The sequence below is a fragment of the Tauraco erythrolophus genome, chromosome 4 (assembly GCF_009769465.1).
Source record: "Tauraco erythrolophus isolate bTauEry1 chromosome 4, bTauEry1.pri, whole genome shotgun sequence".
Lineage (NCBI taxonomy): Eukaryota > Metazoa > Chordata > Aves > Musophagiformes > Musophagidae > Tauraco > Tauraco erythrolophus.
In genome coordinates, this window is record NC_141468.1 from 29,851,499 (window position 1) to 29,873,904 (window position 22,406).

A 22,406-nucleotide genomic window follows, 5' to 3' on the forward strand; every position below is an offset into this window, starting at 1 on the left:
TCATCCAGTGAGATGTGTGGGTCACTTTGTTAGCGCACTTGCACACACCAAGGCAATACACCAGCTGGAAATTTTGACTTTCAGCTGAATTATTTTTCCCCAGCAAATGGTTTTCCTTTTGACATATTTTAATGTACTTGCACACTGAGAGGAAGAGTGGGTGAACAGAAAACAGACCGTTTTATTAAGCCAGCAGTTACCTTTGAGATTCATACATGTCCACTTTTTTCTCCCCTTTGTACCTAATCCCAAGAGACTGGTACCTGGCTTCCTTTGGAATAACAAAGTCAGTCACAAACCTCCAAACATGATTGTTAACTGAATGCCAACTGTTTCTTCTCATCTTTTTTTATTTTTATTTTTTTTTTTTTTGCCAGTAATATGTCAGGGATTGTGTTCTTATGGGCATCCTATAACCATAACATTAATTTGATTTTATATTTAAGGATTTTTATTTTTTTTCAATAGTAGAGGTACGTTGTGCAAGAAATTAAATTGCTGCTTCTATTTTGTGTGTGTGTTTTATAGTGTTTTTTTCAGCTCTGCTAATAGTGGAAAAGGAAGAAATAAAGCGATGCTGCAGAAACTGACTGGACCACAGTTTCGATTCAGAGGAAAGCTACAGGATCAAGAGTGGACAGAGAAGCACCCTCAAGAAGAAGCCCATGCACATTATTCACAGTGTCATCTGCCAGTTTCACAGTGTCCTGGGTTCAATGGATTTTTTCCGGTGGGAACACACTTTTCATCAGACAAAGCTCCAGCAATCTCAGAGGTACCTATATTACCAACAGATATTTACAAAGCAGATTTATGAATGCTGTGTTATTCGCAGGAAGTGATTCTTAATTGTAATGTAATTAACTCTTTTTGAAGTGCACTTAAATGGAATCCAGGAGGGAGGTGAGGGGTGAAGCTGTTGAAGTTAAGAAGTTCTAAAAAATATGTAGGGCTCAAGCAAGCAAATGCCAGGGTATGAACTAACTACGTCTTGTTTAAAAAGAAGAACTAACTCTGTCCCAGCTGAAACCCGGACACCATTCTGCCTCAGAACATGCTCCTTGAATCACTAATCTTAGGATCAACTCCCTAAAGATCTATGGCTGACAACTTATACTCCATCTTCCCTTTGGATAGTGGAATGTCTCTGGAGTTTCCTTCCACATCATGCTGTATTTCCAGGCAACAGACAGGTTGAGGTCCAGCTGGGGGTGAGCAGGAATAGGGCCCAGCATCTCCATATTTGATTCCTTGTCCCACAACAGAGCAGGCAACTTCTCATGACATTGGAAGAAAGTATGCTGCCTCTTGGTAAATCTGTGTCCGGCAGATATGTTTTTAGCATCAACCGTTTGGGAATACATATTTTTCATGCACTGCTGTCAACAGCCTGATGTGGTCCTGGATAGTGGTCTCCCTGCTCGGAGGATAAGCAGTGGGGAAGCGATTTGGTACAGTGGCCACAGTGTCAGGGGCAATATCGCACAGGCTGCCCACTCCTCAGCCTCAGCAGGGCCTGCGCAGGGGTGCAGAGTGGCCACTCGTCAGCCATGCCATCTCTTGCAAGCTGTGCATTGCAGAACGGGTGCTTAAACACCATCACTGAACAGATTAGCCACCATGCTTCTCTCTATTTGAATGGGAAGCAACTGTGGTATTTCAGATACCACATGGTGGCAGCTGTTGATAAAAGCTGAAACTAGTTTGGTTTTTATTTTTAAAACTGAGAAATAGTTAATTGCAGTGAGTGGAGCAACGAGGTAGGGATTTCAGAGCTGTTACATCAAGAATGTTTTGATAGCTTGGTATGAGATGCACTGACCCTTTCTTTCTCATTTACCAGTGGGAAGGAAAAGAAAAAGATAAGTAAAGATTCAGCTACTTTCCAAACTCTAAATCCAACAATGAATATTTTAAACCTTTCCTTGACTGCTAATAAACTTTCCCTCCAGTTCTTGCCACTCCCTTTCTCTTCTGGGCTCCCTCTGCTCTCCTGTTCCTCCAGGATTTCTCACTGTAGCCTGGGGAAAAGAAGTTTAAGAAAAATAATAAAGTTTTTATTTATTCCTCACAGCTTTTCTGCCCCTACGGGCATTTGCCTGCCTGTCTGGCTAATGTGCTGTAATGAATCTTCTCTCTGCCGTACACAAACACATTGTCCTATCAATCAGTGAGAGGAAATGCTGAGCATGGTGAGCGCTAACAAGCACTCAGAGGGGTCTGTACACCAGCGCACTGCAGTGGCATGCTACTTTCCCTACAGGCTGCTTTAATTGGGGGAACATAAATGAGGCAACATGTGGCTGGCACCATGTCTTCTTGCCAATCTCCCTGCTTTGGCAAACTGACCCCCTCTGCTTCAACTTTCAGGGCAGTGCTAACCCTCTTCTTGCTTCTGCTGGAAGGCAAGTCCATCTCAACCCCTTTGGAGTCTTTGGGTTAACTAGGACAGATAGAACTACTGGAGGAGCTTGCTTGCAGAGGCCAGCGAGTGATCAAAAGGTGCTGAAGAGCCTGTAGGGATAGAACTTCTTTGCAGGTTGGAAATCACTAGGAAAAAAGAATTGGGAAAAGGTGGAGAAAAAGTAAGGCAGGGGTTGAGGAAAAGTAAAGCAAGGTGGGGGATGGGAGAGGGAATGGTGAAGGAAATGAGAGAGAGGGAAATGAGAAGGACTGAGGAAAAATGAGAAATCAAGTAAGAGGAGAGGAAAAAAAAAGTAATGACAATAAAGATGTGGAAAGTCATGTATTGCTGGAGAGAAACAATAGAAGTAGAAAAAAAGGAGAAAGCTACCAATTAACCCATGCAGAAGTCAGAGTGAACAGGAAGCAACATCTCCAAAAGGTCTAAAAGAAGATCAAATCACCAGAGGATTTTTTCAAAGACATGTTTCAGGCTTTAGACAAGAAATCATGCCAAATCCATAATTAAGTAGCAGTGTTTTAAGTTATATTCCTATAGGTGGGTTGACTTCTAGATATGATTTCTTTTCACCCATTTGTGGGCTGCTAGCATGCCATTAAAGACTGAGTGTTATTGCTCTGTGGCAAGACTTACGATTGAGTAAATTTTCTGCTGGAGGCTTCACAGCAAAGCCAATGTGTCCTTTGTTGTCTGTCTGGAAGGCGAAAAGGGTTTTACTGGGAAGAATAAAGTAGTTATAAATATCTGAGGGGTTATTATGTCCAAGGTAGGAACATTGCATTAACACCATGTAAGGACAGACCACCATGCCTTTCTTAAAGTCCTGCATTTTTTTTACATGCACAGAAGTTCTGGTGTTGATAGATGTATCACATTTCCATGGCAGTCAAATAATAAAAAAATCTTAAAGCAGAGCTAGCATTAACAAGGAATCCACCTTGAGTGAAGATTTATCATAAAACACCATTGAAAACATTGTTTTGAGATCATCGGTTTCAAAAGGTAGCAAGAAAGGGTTAGTTTGGTATTTTAGAAAAAATGGTAGCAAAGATCTAAGAAAGACAATTTGAAGTCTGAGGTCTCATGCTGACGCCTCTTTTTATGACACAAAACCTAAATCCAGATTGATTTCTCTGTTGATCAAGGGGAGTCACCTCTACTCTCCAGGAAGGCAGGTTAACCTATAGAAATACCAGAGAAAGTACAAAAGATACCAGATTATCTCTAGTGGTATTTGTAAGCCCTATGAATTAAGAAACTTTAGCTTTAGCAAACAGTTGGATTAGAGATTTTGAAAGAAAATCCAGAAGAAAGTAGGATGTCATTTGTGACTCAAAAAGTGTGACTTCTGGTCTTGAATGAATGCCTGATGAGGTGAAGGGCAATGTGTAGTGAGAAATGCCATCCTTCAGTCAGTGGGCAAAGGCCACATTCCTACTCTCCATGTTTATGCCCTTTTCTGAGGAGTGTTCCAGTATCTTAGTCAAAGTTCAGCTTAGATAAGGACTAGGAACACCCTTTGAAGGAAAATATTTTTTTCAGGAATGGCTTTTATCAAATATTAGTTTTGGAGGAAATTTTAGTGTCTTTTATTCTTCAAGCAATTAATCAAAGGAAATAATTTATTTAAGATTTCTGGTTGCTACTTATATTGTTCTCTCTGTTGTTCTTTAATGGATACATTTGAGTGGAGGTTAAATTATTTAATTTATATATATATATATATATATATACCTTTTCCAGCCTCTCCCTTCTCCATGACATCCCTCTTTGCTGTCAGTAACAGACTGTGTGTTCACACGATCAGGATTGTGCGTGTCCTTTGTAAAGACCATTGGCAACTTTTAGGTAAAAAGAGCAATATTGTTATAGTAATTGTCATTGCTAAAAACAGAAATAGTCATGAAAATAGAAACATACAAAAAGAAGAGATATTCTCTGGTGGTAAGGTGTTATGTCTGGAAGAATACCATTGTTATGGCAGTATTTTAAGAGTTAAGAGGTTATTCATCATAAATAGCAAAAGAACAGCTGATATGGGACTTGCTTAACCAAGAATGAAAGAAAAGTAATGCGGCTTATGGAATATTGATTTTGTCAAACTAACTTTGTATCTGTTTTGATCCAGTTTCAAGTTTGGTTGATAGAAGTAAGATTGCTGATATAATAGAGTCAGACTTTTTCAAGGTGTTTGGTTAGTACCCATGGCAAATTAACTTTCCATGCAGCAATTGGATTAATAAACTAACTGACAGATATGAAAATGGATTTAGAAATGGAGGATCATTGCTGATTTCAACATAGTCCTTTGGAGTTGAATAAGAATGAGTTCTTGGCCCAGTGCTACAGAAATATATAATCAACTATTGAAAATAGTTTACATGTGTAAGTCACTTTTTGCTGAAGGAGTAGAAAAGTCCAAAAAAAATGCCGCTGGTATAGAATAATATGGGCTTTTCAAACTGTCAAACTGTGTGCACAACTAAATAACATGTGTGTTAATGAGAAGTATAAAAACTACATGTCCAGAAAACGAAAAGCACTATCAGGCCATAGCAAGATGGGGGACTTTATCCTGGGAACCTACAGCTTTATCAATGACTTGGGAGTCAGAGACCTTGATCAACTGGAAATGAGCTGCCAGAGCAGCATTGCAGCAAAATAATTAATCAAATTGCGTATCTAAAAATACATATACATAAATAAATAGATGACCCTTGAATAGGACCAGGGATATTCATGCACCTGTGTATTTGGGGCTGGTCTGAATGTTACTGGATGCTGTGTCAATTCAGATCTCCCCAGATCCAGTAGGAAACTGGTAAAAAGCTAAGGACTAGTCAAAGAGTCCAGTGAATCGTTAAAGTATATAAAGATCTAAATCATGAAAGATTTGGGGAGCACCATCTGTTTAACTAGTGTAAAATGAAGTTTAAAGGTGACCTGCAGAAAATCTACCAACAGCCGTAGAAATACCAAAATGTTGAAATCAGGCTCTCCAATATACACAGCAAAGGTACACAGGGGACAGTGGTTGGAAGATGAAGCTGGAGTCCCTGGATAAGAATCTTTTCACCTGACTTTAGACATTTACAAGGTAAATATTTGCTAAATACATTCCCATAGCTCCCAGTGAGGCCAGAGTGATTATGTATATACTGGGAAAAACTGCATGAGGATCTGTATGTTAACCAGTTTAAAATCCCCATCCTACTGTGATCTTCTGTAAAAGTGACTAGGGAGAATAATACTATGGCAGTGACCTGGGACACTGAGGAAGCTTGGAGGTAAGCGTATCACAAACATGTCTATGAATGGACACATTTCCTTTGGAAATAGTTATTTTAAAGCTGCTGGGGCTTAATGCTAATACTTACCATTTTTCAATCTTTATGTAGGCAAATTTTATTTTTAAAAAAGAAAAAGTCCAGTCCACACAAGGAGTGAAGTCATGGCTTTTTTATGGTATTCTGAAAGTTACAAATATCTGCTGTACTTAAAAGTCCTATGCAGTCTGCCCTATATTTCCTATGTAGGGAGTTTCATTTACTCAGTATCTGCTACATTGCTGTCTTTCCAGTCCCTGTTTTGATGTCCTCTGTTTTTTTCAGTGACTCCTCACATTTCATACAACAGAGGAAACATTTCCTAAAGCGGATTTGATTTTTGGTGAACAAGCACATAATTTGATAGATTTTTGACAGATTAGGAGACAGTATGAATGGAGAAGAGAATGGCAGTGTCTTACTACTCCCACAAAAATATATCATTTGCAAGCATGAAGATGCACTATATATCAAAGAACATCCTTTTCGGATCCAGGTATCTGCCTCTGTAGGCTCTGTAATTCCATTTTAGGTGTTTGTTCCAGGCCACGAGTCCTGTGTAAATGATATATTAGCAGCATGCAGGAACATAAAGAAACTTAAGCTAGAATAGATCAGCCATCCATACAGGTCAATAATCTGTTTCAGAATGCCTGCTTTGGGATCTCCCCATCTCTGAAACAAGTGTCTAAATCTGAACTAGATGGTTTAGCGACTTTTTGTAGGCAGTGGGGCAAGTAGGCCCTTTTAAGCCTCGATTTATCAGGCTTATCTTGGGCATTTAGTTTCAAGAAAGCTGGATCACACTCTCAAAGTGCCTTTTTTCTCCCTGTTGACTGAAAAAAAAATCTAGATAACTAGTCTGGATGTAAGCATCTTCATTTTCCCATACACATAAAGTCAAATGAATTCCACCTCTGTGTCTTTTGCTTCAGAGAAAGGATAGAAGTCTCAAACCTTCTCTTGATTCCTCTTTAAAATTAGTTTATGAACTGATGCTTGAGGGTTAAAATTTAATTTTATGTCAAATTACCACAAGTAAAGTAATTGAGGTTATTATGCTTTTTAAGTCTCCCTGAACTGTTTGCTGAAGCAGTTTCTAGCAGCAGAGTTGTCGGTATTTGCTGAATTCACATAGATTGTTTCATGGCAGTCATTTGAAATATGTTACTTTTGATTTTTATGGGCTATAATGTTCTTATTTTTATGTAATACTCACATTTATTGATATTAATACAATCCTTATATTTGGTATTGATACTTGTATCATGACAAAGATTTCATAGAGAAGAGGAAAGGTGGAAATGAGGTGAAGGGATTAAGAAATAAGAGGTAAAAGGGAAATGGGAAGGAGAGCAAAACACATTTTGAATGATCTGGAAAGAGGAGGAGCAGAATGGAGAGCAAAAGATACCAGTAAGTGGGAAATAAATAGAGAGATCCGTGTAGGATTCTCAGACTCACTCATTATTTTGTAGACTTTTATAATATCTCTTCTTTTCTTCTCCTTTTCAAACTTCACACACTTCATCTTTTTAACCTTACAGTGTGTAAATCCACAGTCTCCATTCTTCCTCCCATATACCTCATCAGTTTTTGTCATTTTTTTTAGACCTCTTTATTTTTGCTGTGTCTATTCTTGCACACACTTCTTCACATCTGAGCACAGCTGTTGACCTACTTCTGTGCGATAATTCCTGTAGCATGGAAATCACTGATGTTACTGCAACTGAGAGAGTAAGTTCAGCAGGTCCACCACCTTCATCAGCTGAAGAAAGCATTAATGCTGGATCAAAATTTCATTTTTGACTCAAAATTAGAATCACAGGTAACAATTCTCTAAGGACTCAAAGCTGTCTACTGTTAGGATGGTTCAGTCTAAAGTGTATTGAGATTCTTTGTATGAAGAAAGCCAAGAAGTGTGGAAGACAGGTCGAAGAAGAAAAATAGTCATACTTTTATCACAGGATCTCCTGATTTCTTTGCATGTATTCTCAGCTCAGAACTCTTAACAGCAGTCAGCTCTCTGTCCACACTTATACATTTAAGTATGTCCAGGATATGTTCAGGCAGCCATCCTCTCAGCAACTCTTAGAAGAGTTCTTGGTAGAGTTTTGACCTGTGCCAATTAGTGCTCTCCCTCAGTGAGATTTGGAAGTTGTAAGGTCCTTGCACAGTTCGCAATCAGCATTTTGCAAATAATTGTCTTCTTGCAGTTGGTAAAGCATTTACTGACAAAAATAAGGGCTCTTCCATGACTTCTGGGCTCAGTGCCCACCGCCATTCCCAAGCATATCAATTTTATGAATAAAATTATAGCTTGAGAGGGTCCTGTAAAACTTCTTTTTTGACAGCCACGCTCTGTTCAGTGTATATTTCAAAACGGGTGATGCAAATAGAGGCAGAACCCATTTGCAAGAAGGGATAAGCAATTTTTAGATTTTTTTTTTTTCCCATGGGGAGTATTAACAGGTCTCAACTGGAATTAACAAAGGTTTTGCAACTGTAGAGTAGAGAAACACTGCTGGGCCTACCTTGAGGGTGTGCAGGCTTTCCAGCGTTAATGAAAGGAGGTTCAGTTCCTTGTCACCTGCAACAGAGAAAATGAATCAGCTCCACAGACTTGCAAAGCAGATCAGAATTTTTTGAAATGCTGGCCCAGGATTAACAGCATAACAGGACTCCCAGGTTTCTATTGACTTTGGTGGAAAGGTAGGAACCATGATGGGAGTTAGGAGTCCGATATAAGTCTATACTTGACAGTCATACTGTTCCTGAACTGACAAATGGCAGCCAGGTAAGAAGTAGTCAAGCTGAAGGGTCACTAGGGAAAAAAGTGCTTTGAAACAGCAATGCTAGTCTCTATGACAAGGGCTCTAGCAATTGAATTTCGAAGAGAGCTGACTGTTGAGATATTAAGCATTATACACTACATTAGTAATTACATAACAGATGATGTTAATGATTCTTATGCAAGTGTTTGTTAAACCTGTAATTCAGATTTAATGAATAACCAATGGCCTTTGTTACAAGAAGGAAGCTCACACTTCATTTGTGAGATTAATCTTATTTAAAGAAAAAATTCTCTTTCTGAATAGCTGGCAGTATTCAGTCTAAATTAGCATCTGCTGAAGTGAGCAGTTGAGCTTCATCTGACATTTATTAGGACAAATGCATAAAGGCTGTGCTGTGGCACTACCATTTAATTGTCAGGGCAATTAGTTGCCACTTTGGATATCAGAATTGTCACTGAGTTACAAAAAAAAATTAAGGGAAGAAGCTGTTAGTTGTTATGAAGACCCGGCAGAAACTGTTTCCTTTTTAACTGGAAATTGTGTCTGAATTTTATATTGCTCATCAAAGTGAAAATCTGATGGCATAGACCAGACCCAGGCATAACAGGGGAGAAGTAATCATTTTAACAGTGGTTGGTCTACTTCTTGTGACTTCAAACCAACTCTGACTTTTATAAAAAATATGTAAATCACTAAATGTTAGGGGCAAAGTTCCTGTAGTGTTTGTGATACTCTTCCCTCTCTAGAAAAATCAAGATTATTTATTTTCTTTTCAACTTTATTAATATATTAAAAATAAAAAAAACCTTGTGTCCTCATGAATTATTCTGTAAGCCTTAGTTTTTTTGCTCTGCAGTTTGCATAGATCTCCTTAAGCAAATCAGATGTGCAAATTGTCCAACAGTTTGACTATTATCTCTTACTATAAGAACTTTCTTATTTTGAAAAATATTCATATGGTTATATTCTTCCAATATACAAATACACTGATCGCTGCATGGGAGACTCCTCTTCAACTGCCCTCATTTATTGGTCTTTTTGTTCTCAAATGGTTTCTAAAGATTTTTGCAATCAAATGTTACTTATTTGTCATGTAAAGTTAACTTAGCAGAGCCAGAAAAAATCTGGCATGGAAATGGGAGTCCGTTTAGCTCAAGGGTCTGATCACAAGTGCAGCATTTGGAAGCCTATATTCTGGCAGCTTGTACAATGACTGGCTTTTGGATTAATATAGGAATGCAGAGCTGCAAGTCCCTTAATCTACATAAAGAATGACAACCATCTCTAAATGGCTGGAACCTCTGTGTGATGTGTTCATCGTCTCCTTCTCCCCTCACCACAGTGGGATTTATCACTTCCAAATCTGTCCAGATCAACTTCTACAGCCTGTCTATTTCATGTGTTGGTTACTTCCGTACCTGGACAGACCTGAGAAGGTGATTAGGAGATCCTCTTCATTATAAAGGAGGCATTTTAAATCAAACTCTAGAAAAAAGATAGTGAGATTTTAACTTGGGATATGCTAGAGACCTCTCTGCTATCTTGTGATCCAGCTGTGTAGAGGCAGAATTTTGCGATCATCTCAAATGCCATTTACTAGCCCTGAGATAGTGGAAATGCATCTCACGCATTCATCCAAAATTATTTCCAACCATCCCCAAAAGCTAAGTATGTTTTTACCATGAGGCAGATGATCTTGTCTAATTAAGTGTCCTGCCTACTTTCTGAGCAGTGCCAGATAGGGTTAGGTTCATTTAAAGCTGCGTTATAATTGAATTTCTTCTGTACACTATTTTCTGAGCAAAGATCTAGGACCTAAGGAGGCCAGCACTTCAAAACTTAGGAAAGTAATATCTTTTCAGAGACAGGACATTAAAAATGTGTGCTACAAAAACCAGACTGAATCCTTGCAATTTATAGATGAATTGATTTCAGGTTAACTTCTTTTGTTGAAGTGAGAGGCAAAGAGATTGAAATGAACAAAAACTCCAGATAGCCTCTACAGGTAGTTGAAATCAGACTGAAATATAATTGAAATAGTGTCAAGATGTCATGATTTGTCTGTGATTACTTGCAGTCCAGCAAAACAACAGAGGCTGAAGCCAATCTGATTCAAGAGATTGCACACTTTTTACTTATTTTGAAGGCTTCGAGCTGAACAGACTATTTTCTTGGTACTCTGGAGTGTTAGAATTGGAGGACCATGTGAGTTGAGGTATCTCTCTGTATCTCTATCATGGTGTTTCTGCTTCTTTTATTGCCAACCCTGTTTCTTCTAAACCCTCATTGATCTCTGGCATGTTGTGATCTTGACTACATTCTCTTTCCTCATACTGATTACTATTATATCCACTTCCATGAAAATTTTTTATTAGTGAACTTAAACACAAAGCAGATTTTAACAACCTTCCTGGGTAATCAGCTTTACATGTGAAAGTACTACTCTTTCTTTTATTTTCTTTTATGGAGTTCTTATCTGTCATAATATAAGAACCAGATTTTGGAAATACACAACCACTAATGCTCATTTCCATATATCTGTAGCATCTTCTTGTACTGTTTTGAAAAAGGACATATAGTCATTCTCTGGTATTTCCTGAAGTGCATTTTTCCAGAAATAAAGCACATGATTATTGTCAACAGAAACCCATGGCTGGTCTTGGGCTTGATTTCTCCACTAGTTGGAAGGAAATAAAAAAGCCTGCATGTGTCACTTCCATCTGTCCAGACTCACACCTGGTCCTGGATCTCTATAGTTCAAATGTCCTGCTATATGAGTTTTTGAGGAGTAAAACATATTGTAAATCTTTCATATTTGCCTCTGAGAAAAGGATACAAACAGCTCTTTATAACTGAGGTCAAGAAATTTTTAATTTGATAGGGAATTTTAGGACATTTCAATTTTATCTCAGAAGTCAAATGTATTTCTTAAAATGGAAAGCATCTCCAGTTTCGGGCACTGTATCATACACTGTAGAGGCAGATACTCAAAATGCAATGAAAATGAAATAATTCGTTTCCCATCAAATGCAAATACAAAATAAACCACAAATTACTCAGCGTGGGCAAAATAATACAAAAATTCTCTTCTACAAATTCAAATCTGCTGTTCAAATCTATAGTATAGAAAAATAGCTTTGATCTCCATGACACTTTTCACTTATAAACGGGCACATGCAACCTTTCTCAGGAGACAGCTATTTGAATGCAATAATTTACATATGTGGGACTGCTTAAATTTCAGAAAATTGAGAACTAAGCAAATTTACTAATGGAGAAAAATATAACAGACAGAAATGGCTTTGGTGCTTTTCAAAGGAAAATGCCTGTTGTGAATGGTAGCAACTTTTTCTACTGTCCATAAACCTCAAGGAAGAAAAAACACTATTATTCTACAGCCATGATAGTTTTCAAAGCAATGCAACCTGCAGAGGTTGTCAAGAAAGCAAAAACCCCACAATAACCCCCCCTCCTCTGGCATTCCACATTCCACTTGTTTCACCCAGGGCTGCATATTTATTTTGAGATTAATTTGGTACATGTAGTGTACATTTGCCAAGTTTTTTTTCCTATTTAAATCTTCAGTTCCAAAGCTATGTTTTAATCCTATTACTGCTAATTGAGTGAAGTCTGCAGTCTTTTTGAGTTAGGTGAAGTTCAAGTTGTAATTGGTATCAAAGAAAGGCACAATGCAAGAACTGAATATTAATATTTAACTCTTGCCATTTTATCATTTCCACTCGAAAATCACAGCAGTGGCTAAAAGATCTTTTTATGAGTTCATGAGGGTAGTGAATTGGAGACTATGGGATGAGATTTTTCATTCATGCAGCAAGATTAACAAAAATTGCTTTGTAAGAAGTGTAAATGAAATATAATACTGGTGCCCAGTAACACTGGTTATAGCTACAGGTCTCTCAGTATTCCCATTATGAAATTTTGCCTGTAGGTTAAGTAGCTACACTGTAAAATTTTGCTTAAGGCTAATACAGCATGCAAGATTCTAACCCAGGAGCTATTTCGTTTCAAGTCTTCCATTTAGCCTTTTGCAGATAACTGGGAAGTGTGACAGTTTTGGATGACTTTTTGGATTTGAATACTCTTTAAATGACTGTGATTTTAAAGCAGAACATCTTATAAGATACACACACAATAGTTGATTAATTGCTTATGACTGAAAACAAGGACAAAGACCACCCAGGACAAAGACCACCCCTTAGATTTCAGATCCCCAAACAAGTACATTTGTTTGTCTAAAATAAGTTGTTTGAAGACATAAATGGTTGATTTGTCCAAAGGTCAAAGAAATTAAAAGAAACATGGCCAGTGACTTCGTGGCTTTGGAAATAATTTTTATCCCTGATTAAAGAATATTTGGAAAACCAGTTAAGGAAGAATTTCTGTAAATTTTATTTTCGCTATTCTGATTTTTTTTCATTGGGAATTACAAGTTCTTGCTTTAATCATATCCATAGCGCGTATTCACCGTTATATCCTTGGAACTGCTATAATCAATGATTTGAGATCAAACTGGATAGAGACCACAACACAGGAATCGTTCCAGCAGCACAGTAGTAAAAACTATATTTCTCAGAACCGTATCTTGCTGAAATATCATGAATACCAGAAAAAAAAAAAATATGCCTGAGAGGAAGAAAAATGACAAGAAGTAATGCTGGAAGTCAGAGTAAACAAGCAAAGAAATTGAAACAGCAAAAGGAAGCAAAGAAGAAATGAAAAATTAGGCAGAGAGAAAAACATTGAAAACAGCAGAGCAAGAAGGACACAGCTATCAATATCGTATCTTAACTATTCGCTTTGCATTAGATGTGATAAAATGTGGTAATCGTTGCTTATTTTTTCTGTTGAAATTGTTGTTCATCACATGAACACTGCAGATAGTCTGAACAAGTCATTTGGTCAAAATGCATAACTAGCAATGGTAGCAAAGCTGATTCCAGAATGAGAAACTTGATTCTAAACACTCACTCTGTGCACTGTGATTTAAGACCAATGTACAGATAATAAAAACTTTGCCTATTTATACAACAATTTTTCCATTAATATTTCTTGTTTATTTACTGTAGAGTTTGTTACATTGAAAGACCTTGCAAGGTTGGACCAAAACTGGGGTCCATGTAGGTTTAGGAACTTTTTGAGGTGTTTTAGTACAACTGTAGTCATAAACAATTCCTTACGCAGAACAGATCTCAATTGCTTTCTAAAGCAAATGAGAAGGGTTAGTGTTTTTGTTTGTTTTGGTTTTGTTTGTTTTTGTTTCTGGTTTTTTTTTTGTTGTTGTTGTTGTTTTGTTTTTTGTTTTTGTTTTTGGTTTTGGTTTTGTTTTTTTTTGACAAAGATTATGAAACTAAAACTGGATTAGACCCACATAATAAATATAAGCTTGCAACGCTCATTAGAGCTGTTATGAATCATGAACATAGTTCTAAAGAAGAACAGACTCCACATTTTCTTCATATCTAAACCATAAATAATTGAACTGTGTCCTACTTTTTTAATACTAAACAAGGTAGATTACAGTTACAGGCCAAAGGTTGTGACCAATTAAAAATAGGTTGCATTAGGTCTTGAGATAAGCTATGGTATCTAACACATAGAGAACGGAAAAAAATTGAATGTTGCCACAACAACCTCGAACTGACTTAGTGAGAATTTGGCCTTGAAAAATGCCTTGAAAATTTTGCCTTGAAAAATTCAATGGGACTGAATACAAATAAGCAATGCAATCCACTTTATGCAACTGAAAATGTGGATTTTGTGGATTAAGTGATAGTACTAATAGTTAAAATACATTTCATAAGAGTGCTTAAAGTATTATCCAATTCATTCAAACTCCAAACTTAGTCCTGTCTCTAGATTTTTCCTTTAGTTAGCAAAAATGACAACAACATTAGAATACAAACATTTTGTTCATACCTTTTGAGGGTTGGGGCTCATTGCCTCCAGCAACTTTTTCTATCTATTTATGTTAAGCAGTCTTCTGGCCACCACTGACATTTTGACAACATCATATAAATTTTAAAGTTTCACCCCCCACAGTCTCACTGTGAGGAAGATGTTGCATTTTACAGTAGAAAATTTAAGATGCAGAGATACAAATTCAGTTCCTCATAGTATAAGGCTTAGCTTCCACAAACACCTAAATGGATCCAGCTTTTTAGTCATGTAAATAATAGATGTCTAATTAACATTAGTTACCCAAATCTCCCTCTGTGATCAATGGTAAGAAATACGAGCCTGCACAGGAATTAAAAAAAAGCAAACCACAAAAATCCTGCCTTTATATTAAGTCTCTCAGAGGTATCTGAAAGTGACTCACTTTCTGGAGATCCTTTCTCTTGCTGTTGTCCAAAAGACAGACATTTTCTTAACTTAGACTAGAAAATTATCTGTTAGAGATGAATGTCATTTGTGATAAATGCTCAAAATTATCCAGGGACCCAAGTTCAGGTAGGAAATTGGACCAGAGTCTTCGAAGTCTTTGTGCTGCAGATAACCACTGAGCCATTCTTGCAACCCAGATAATCTTCCTCCAGAGACTCAGTCCACTTCTCTTGCATTCAAGTGAAGCATGAAGTCTTTTCTCGCCTTCAAGACAGTAATATGTACTTCATTCTTTCCCAGTAGGATCAGCACTAATTACAACAAATGCTGCTCTACAAATGACTATGAGATACTAAAGCTCGTATCTTAGGACAGCGATATGGACAATTTTATGACCTGCCTGACAGTATTCTCATCTTGCAGCCTTCTGCTCCTCTGGTGCAGACCACCGGTAGAAGTAGGACAAGACAAACTAGTAAATGTGATGTCTTCCAATATCTAACACAAAATACTTCATGTTAGATGCTGTGTGTTAATTATCTGGATTATGCGCAATGTAAAACAATTTTCTACAGTAGTTCTGCAATGAAACAAATACAGCTTCCCTGTAGACTGGGAAAGGATTGCCATCTGCAAACTGAAAGATCTGGTACTAATTCCAAAGCCCACTGAAAACAATTTGACTTTACTGAGTTTTACTTTGAGTCCACAAAAGCAACATTATTAGGGCTACAAGAAGGACCATTCTGTGGTCAAAGAGAAAAATAACTGTGAAAATATTTTGAAAGCATTCTAGCCAGTGATACTTCCAAGAGATGTGGTCTGAGCAGACACTCTGCTGATTTGTATTTAAATCATTACTAAAAAAACGTGCTATGGAGTTTATTATTTTGGACCATAGGTAACAAAACTTAAGGAGAATTAAACTCTTTAAAGCTCTGTGTCTGTGCAAATAAAATTGAACACATATATAAAAAAAATCCCAAACAAATCCACAAAACTTTTCTGTACTTTTATTTGAAATCTTTATACCAAATCAGATGTTCATGTGTACAGGGCTATTTTAAGCACACTTTCTACTAAAAGAAGTGCTGATGACATTTCAGAAGTGATTCTCTCACTGCTGTGCTACAGTTAATAGGCCACTCTTGTGATAACAGCAGTATTGCTTCTAAAACTGTGATGATCCTCTGCAGATAGAAACCTCTTTCTCTGCATTATGCCCATTGATTCAAAAAACAATACTAGAACACTTCTCTGTGGAACATGGCTTTAGAAGAAATGAGGCTTAACTGGTCTTTATTCTCAAAAAAGACAAAAGAATAAGAAGACAATCTACTAGAAGGGGTAGGCTCTTGACAAACATTTTTTCTCATTATTTGGTATTAATTAATATATAAATATACATATCACTCTTCCACACATACATACATTTGCTTAAAATATCTTCTGTATGTATGCGTCAATGTGTGAAAGTGTAGATAAAAGTCAAAAGCTCCGGAGTCTCCAAGAGAAGGACATGGAGCTGTTGGACTGGGTCGAGGAGGGCCACAAAAATGATCCGAGGGCTGGAACACCTCTGCTATGAAGACAGGCTGAGAGAGTTGGGGCTGTTCAGCCTGGAGAAGGCTCCGGGGTGATCTTTTTGCAGCTTTCCAGTCCTTAAAGGGGGCCTACAGGAAAGCTGGAGAGGAACTTTTTACAAGGATTTATAGTGATAGGACAAGGGGCAATGGCTTTAAACTGGAAGAGGGGAGATTTAGATTAGATATAAGGAAGAAATTTTTCACTCAGAGGGTGGTGAGGCACTGGAACAAGTTGCCCAGAGAAGCTGTAGATGCCCCATCCCTGGAAGTGTTCAAGGCTGGGTTGGACGATGCTTCAATCAACCTGGTATAGTGGAAGGTGTCCCTGCCCATGGCAGGGGGTTTGGGACTAGATGGTCTTTGAGGTCCCTTCCAACCCTAACCATTCTATGATTCTATGATTTCATGTTTATCACTCCAATGTATAAGACACTGTAAATATGCATATGAGCAGTCAGTTAGGGCCCCAAATGTCTGCTACTGAAGAGTCTAATCTCTGGCTGATCCTAGCGGATCAACAATAGTTTCATCACTGAAGTAAAGATTCCCTCACACATAGCACCTGGCAGTAAAACAAACAAGTAACACATGGTTGTTGTTAAGGTGGTTGCAGCACAGTACTTACTACATTCACACTTTTATTTAAAAAAAAGAAAGTTGGTGAATAGAATTGACCCACTGGTTACTGTTGCAGAAGACAGACATTCAAAATTAAACTCCTAGATCTGGTGTTCCCAGATCAGATGTTTAGATGAGGCACAGTAAGCTGAGATTCTAAAAAATGCCTACATGACTTAGAAATGCATTCTCCATTACTTCATTTAATTGATGAGTACCAAATTATGCAGCAAACAGGTGAATATATAATTTTCTTCTTTCAACAGCAATAACTAAATGTCTCTGATGTGTCAACAACATCCATGTAGTTAACCTGAACTGCACTACCAATTACATTTTTCTGCACTTATTTCTTTTACAGTTGGAAGATGAAAGTGGATTTTCTTCATAGCTTTATGAAGTTCCTCTAAATATAAGCATATTTTTAGTCTCTTATGCGATTTCCTTGCTGCCATTGTTGGCGGTATGCAGCCATTCGGTTCATTGACTTTCTTTGCAGCTCTGAAGTTCCTCATGCGTGTTAGTTCTTTCAGAAAGTATTCCTGAAATACTCACTGAAAAGGGAATTTTCTCAGGTGAAGTGTTAATTGGTGTTTTTCAAGACTTCAGCAAATATAGTATACATCTTAATGCAATGTGTTTCAATAAGCAAGTCACTATAATTTCAATTATTTGTCAACAACTAGATTACACGACACTGATGGTATGTGTTTTGAAGAAATCCTAATATTTCAGAAATTAAATAGGTAGAAAGGTCTGAGTTTCTATTCTCCAACTTGAAAATCCAGTTTAGTGTAGAATGATTCATATTTGATTTTCAAGGGATTTTTTTCCTAGTATTTTTAATATCAATGTTTAACTGATTCAGATTTTTTCTCCTATGCATGCCCATGCCTAAAACTTTTCTACCTTTTCTCACTGCTGTTTGCTACATATTAAAAACACTGAAGTTATATTCTCAATCATATCTATTGTTCCCTTTCAGTTAATGTTAACATCAGACTTGTTCCACAAGAATTCTTCACATTATGAGAAAATTCAAAGTTTTTTCAAAATAATAATATTTGTTTAAAGAGTATTATTACTTCTATATATATCTTTGTATTATTGTAGATGTGGTCTTGTAGCTTGTAGCTTTTCTGGGATTCGAAGGATACCATGGTGGCTTCGTAACTTCTTTGAAATCAGTTGAGAGTTTTTTATTTTGGGTAACCCCCCCTAAAATTTCTATAAAATCAGATTCAATAAATATATTTGCTTTTCACTTTTGTAAGGAAATACACTACTGAACTCCAGTTTTTCTTTTGTTACCTCCTATGGAGATAAAGTCTGTGGCACTTCTTTGAGTTGAGCTGTATTAAATAAATAAGAAACTTTTGAATATGGCTTATAGGGAAGCAGTGTTCCAGGAGGCTCAGTTTCAAAGTGACATCCATCACTTTCCCAAGGCAGCAATATTTGATCATTTTTAGCACAGCTTCTTAAAGAAATGTGGCAATTTTTGATGGCAGTTGCCATCTGTTTGCTCATCATCAACCTTTCTTTCCTTCCATCTCAATAGTTCTTGAACCTGCAGAGCAATTTCTGCAGAAGTGCCTTGAGGTGTCATGGAAATCCACAGGTGGGTAGGGAAAAAAGCATAAACTGTACCACAGGGAAGGAAAGCTCTTAATGACTCCGCAGAGTTATGAGCAAGGGCAGGTGGTGTGTGTGGGCTCTCGGGCTCACTTGGGGCTCTGGCTCAGGAGTCCATGTGCTGCAGGCTCCCTTCCCAGGCAGTAGATGTGATCGACCCTTGGGAGGTGCAGTGCAGTTACCATGAAAAACAATCCAACCTAGGGAAACTGGGAGTCCTGGGAAGGGAAGCTTTAACAGAAATCCACGGGAAACAGCACTGTATCAGTTTCACTATTCATGGACCAGCTTGTTGATATGCAATATTCAAATTATACCATGTGCATGTAACATTTTCATGAGAAGAAGGATAACTGTTATATTTTACTTATCATATTTCTTTAGCTTACCCTCATTTTGGGGCTGATCCTCTGTGTTTATTTTTGTACTGCAGGTTGTTAAAGTAGTGTAACAAATCAATGCTTTTGACTTGTGTGTTAAATTTTGAACCAGGTTTTGTACTTAGTTGCTGTGCTTACAATGTTCCCCATGTGACAATAGACAGCCTTTTCCTCTGAAAATTTGAGGTGCCTCATTTACTTCATCTAAGTCCTGTGCAGTGTAGAAATGTCATAAGCTCCTCTAACGTAGAAAAGGTAATAATAATAATAAATATCATTATTATTGTTATTATTCCTGTAATTTTCATTCAGGAAAAGATCCTAATCAATGGAAATGTTTTAAAAACAGAATGGTAGGCCTTCACCATGGTTAAAACAAGATATACGGCTTATTAGCTAAGAGAGAGGATCTAAAAATAAGATGCAATTGCCAGGGAAAAAGCTCAATTTCTGAATCGCATTACTGAAAGAAGAAAGATGCACTAATGTGACTAGTTTCAGAATCATATAATGTTCTTGCTGTATTTAGCAGACAGCTAACTTTGGACTGCAGCATTTTAAATGAATTTAAGAGGAAGGTTGGTATTATCATTAATGTATCTTATTTATTGTATTACTGAGAAGATATTTAATTTGCTACCACTTTGGAAAAACAGGCAGTTTTAGCCTAATGATGCTCAGTTCATAGGAAGTTCAGATACTCAGACTTAAGACCACCAGGGCAACATAATTTACACACAGTTAAGAATCTAGCTGAGAATAACTTTCACTTTTTCTCCAAGAAATTTTGTTGCTGTTTGCGTTTTTCTTCAAGTTCAAAGCAATTGGTCTTGTAGGGAATCAACCCTTATTTCTGTTTTTTGTTGTATTCTGTATCTAGTGCAAGTTCAGCTTATGTCATAGCTCTTGGAGTCCCTTTATTAAAGTGCTCTGATTTAGGAGTCAAATATTAAGCTGTAAGCTGTAATAAGCCTATTCACATATGAATTTCTGTTCTTCCTGATTACTCAGGGAGGAAATAATTTATGTTTCATGCTGCTTTATTTATAGAGAAAGTAGTCTAGAAGACTTCCAAACTTAGCTGCCACCCATGAGATGGGACTTCTGGGAGACCTCTGCACGGGGCTGCTTCTGGGGAAGTTGTAAGGAATTGCTATTGACCTCAGCAACAGAGCACTTTCAGAAGCCTCCGCCGTGACTGAAAGAGCTCTTAGTCAGAAGTTATTGGATAATTCTGATTTCTTCAACCAGATCAGTGCCCCAGTGTGCAAAGCATTACACAGACATAGTGAACCACTTCCTTAAGGACCTTACAGCTAGAAAGGGCTTTATTGACTGAAAGCGAATCTCAGACTTCTAAAGTGTCAATGTCAAATCCAGCAATACAGAAAAAAGTGGAGAGGATGGCAGTAATCATTCAGTGCAGATACTTAATGTTTGTTTAAGTGCTGTTGGCAATGTCTTACTTTTCTACATTAAAAATACAGTTGGAGCTATATCCAAAATAAAGATATTGCTGAAATAAAGAGCTGTTCTCAGCACTGGGCCTCACTTCAAGGAGTGGGGCTGGGGGTTATGGAAAGCCTTGAAATATTTCTGTTACAACTAGATCTTCCTTAAAAACCAGGACTCTGTGACTGGATCTTTCAGTGTAGAAAAGCAATATTTAGAAATTTAGAAAACTGATGAATAGAGATTGTCTGGTGCACAGAGTCTGCAAATTCTCCACTGTTTTGCTCTAAGTGGGTTATTTTATTCCTGCTTTAAATGCTATGAGTGGGGTGTCAACCTGCGTAGTCAGAAGCCCCCACAGCTGAGAGTTGTGTGATATTGCCTTTATTTAGCAGCAATGTAAGGAGTCACGCCAGCTGCGTTTTTCAAGTTAGAGAGGAAAACCAGTGGGAGAAAGCAGCTACTTGCTGAGCTGTGGTTAGTCTGTTGTGAGCAGCTCTCTGAGGTTAGATCCCAGAGGAGTAGAGCTTCTCCCAGCCTCCTCTACCTTCTGAAGGTGTTCCTCAGCACAGCTGCTGATAACACAATATGAGGGGGCTTCTCCTCTTGTGTGATATATTCAACATTATCAAGAGATTAAGAAATCATATTGAGAAGCTCAATATGAGCCTGCAATGTGCTCTTGTGGCCCAGAAGGCCAACCGCGTCCTGGGCTGCATCAAGAGGAGCGTGGCCAGCAGGTCGAGAGAGTGATTCTTCCCCTCTACTCTGCCCTCGTGAGACCTCACCTGGAGCACTGCGTCCAGTTCTGGAGCCCCCAACATAAGAAGGACATGGACCAGTTGGAGAGGGTCCAGAGGAGGGCCACGAAGATGATAAGAGGGCTGGAGCACCTTTCCTATGAGGACAGGCTGAAAGAGTTGGGGCTGTTCAGCCTGGAGAAGAGGAGGCTCCGGGGTGACCTTATAGCGGTCTTCCAGTACCTCAAGGGGGCCTACAGGAAAGATGGGGAGAGGCTATTCAGGAGGGCCAGTTGTGATAGGACAAGGGGTAATGGTTTTAAAATAGAGGGAGGTAGATTCAGATTGGATATTAGGAAAAAATTTTTTACCATGAGAGTTGTAGAACACTGGAACAGGTTGCCCAGAGAGGTGGTGGATGCTCCATCCCTGGAGATGTTCAAGGCCAGGTTGGACGAGGCCCTGAGCAACCTGATCTAGTTGGAGATATCCCTGTTCCTTGCAGGGGGGTTGGACTAGATGACCTTTGAAGGTCCCTTCCAGCCCTAACCATTCTATGATTCTATGATTCTATGATTCTAAATCAGATGCTAGATTTTCCAAACCCAATATTGGCCGTTTATGGATTTGATATAATTATTCTTTGGGGATATTTTAGCCTTGAATTTTTAACTTTGTAGTATCACAAGCCCATCTCTGCACCATTGACTCAAGGTACCCTCATACTTTACAGTTAGATAACATTCTCCTGTTTCTATAAACTATCTTCATTTCCAGGTATTACAAAACTACATTTCTCTGAAGAGAAATGACTTGATAGCTGGTTTACCTGAATTACATATTAATGAGACAGAAACCTTATGTTTGATCTATTTAATGAGGAAAAAGTCAAGTCATGGAGTGTGAAAGATCCATATTTTATGCATGGACACAACTATGTAAAAATAAATTACTTCACAGAACTCTTTGTTTTTTAGTTTTGATGTTAACGTAGCTTATGAAATCAAGTTTGAAATTGAATGCTTAATAAGTATGAATTCATGGATGATGAATTTTGCATTAGTCCAGTCAACAGGTCAGTCTAAGAAGTGACGTCAGAGACAG

General features: G+C 37.8%; 1 protein-coding gene across 1 annotated transcript in view; it reads left to right on the plus strand.

Annotated features, from left to right (window-relative positions):
- Positions 1-574: 574 nt before the first annotated feature.
- The window catches only part of TFEC (transcription factor EC), a 98,740-nt gene continuing 76,908 nt past the window's right edge, over positions 575-22,406 (plus strand). Inside the window, exon 1 of the mRNA XM_086609824.1 lies at positions 575-775. Coding sequence (XP_086465950.1) covers positions 575-775 — 201 coding nt within the window. The remainder of the gene's footprint in view (positions 776-22,406) is intronic.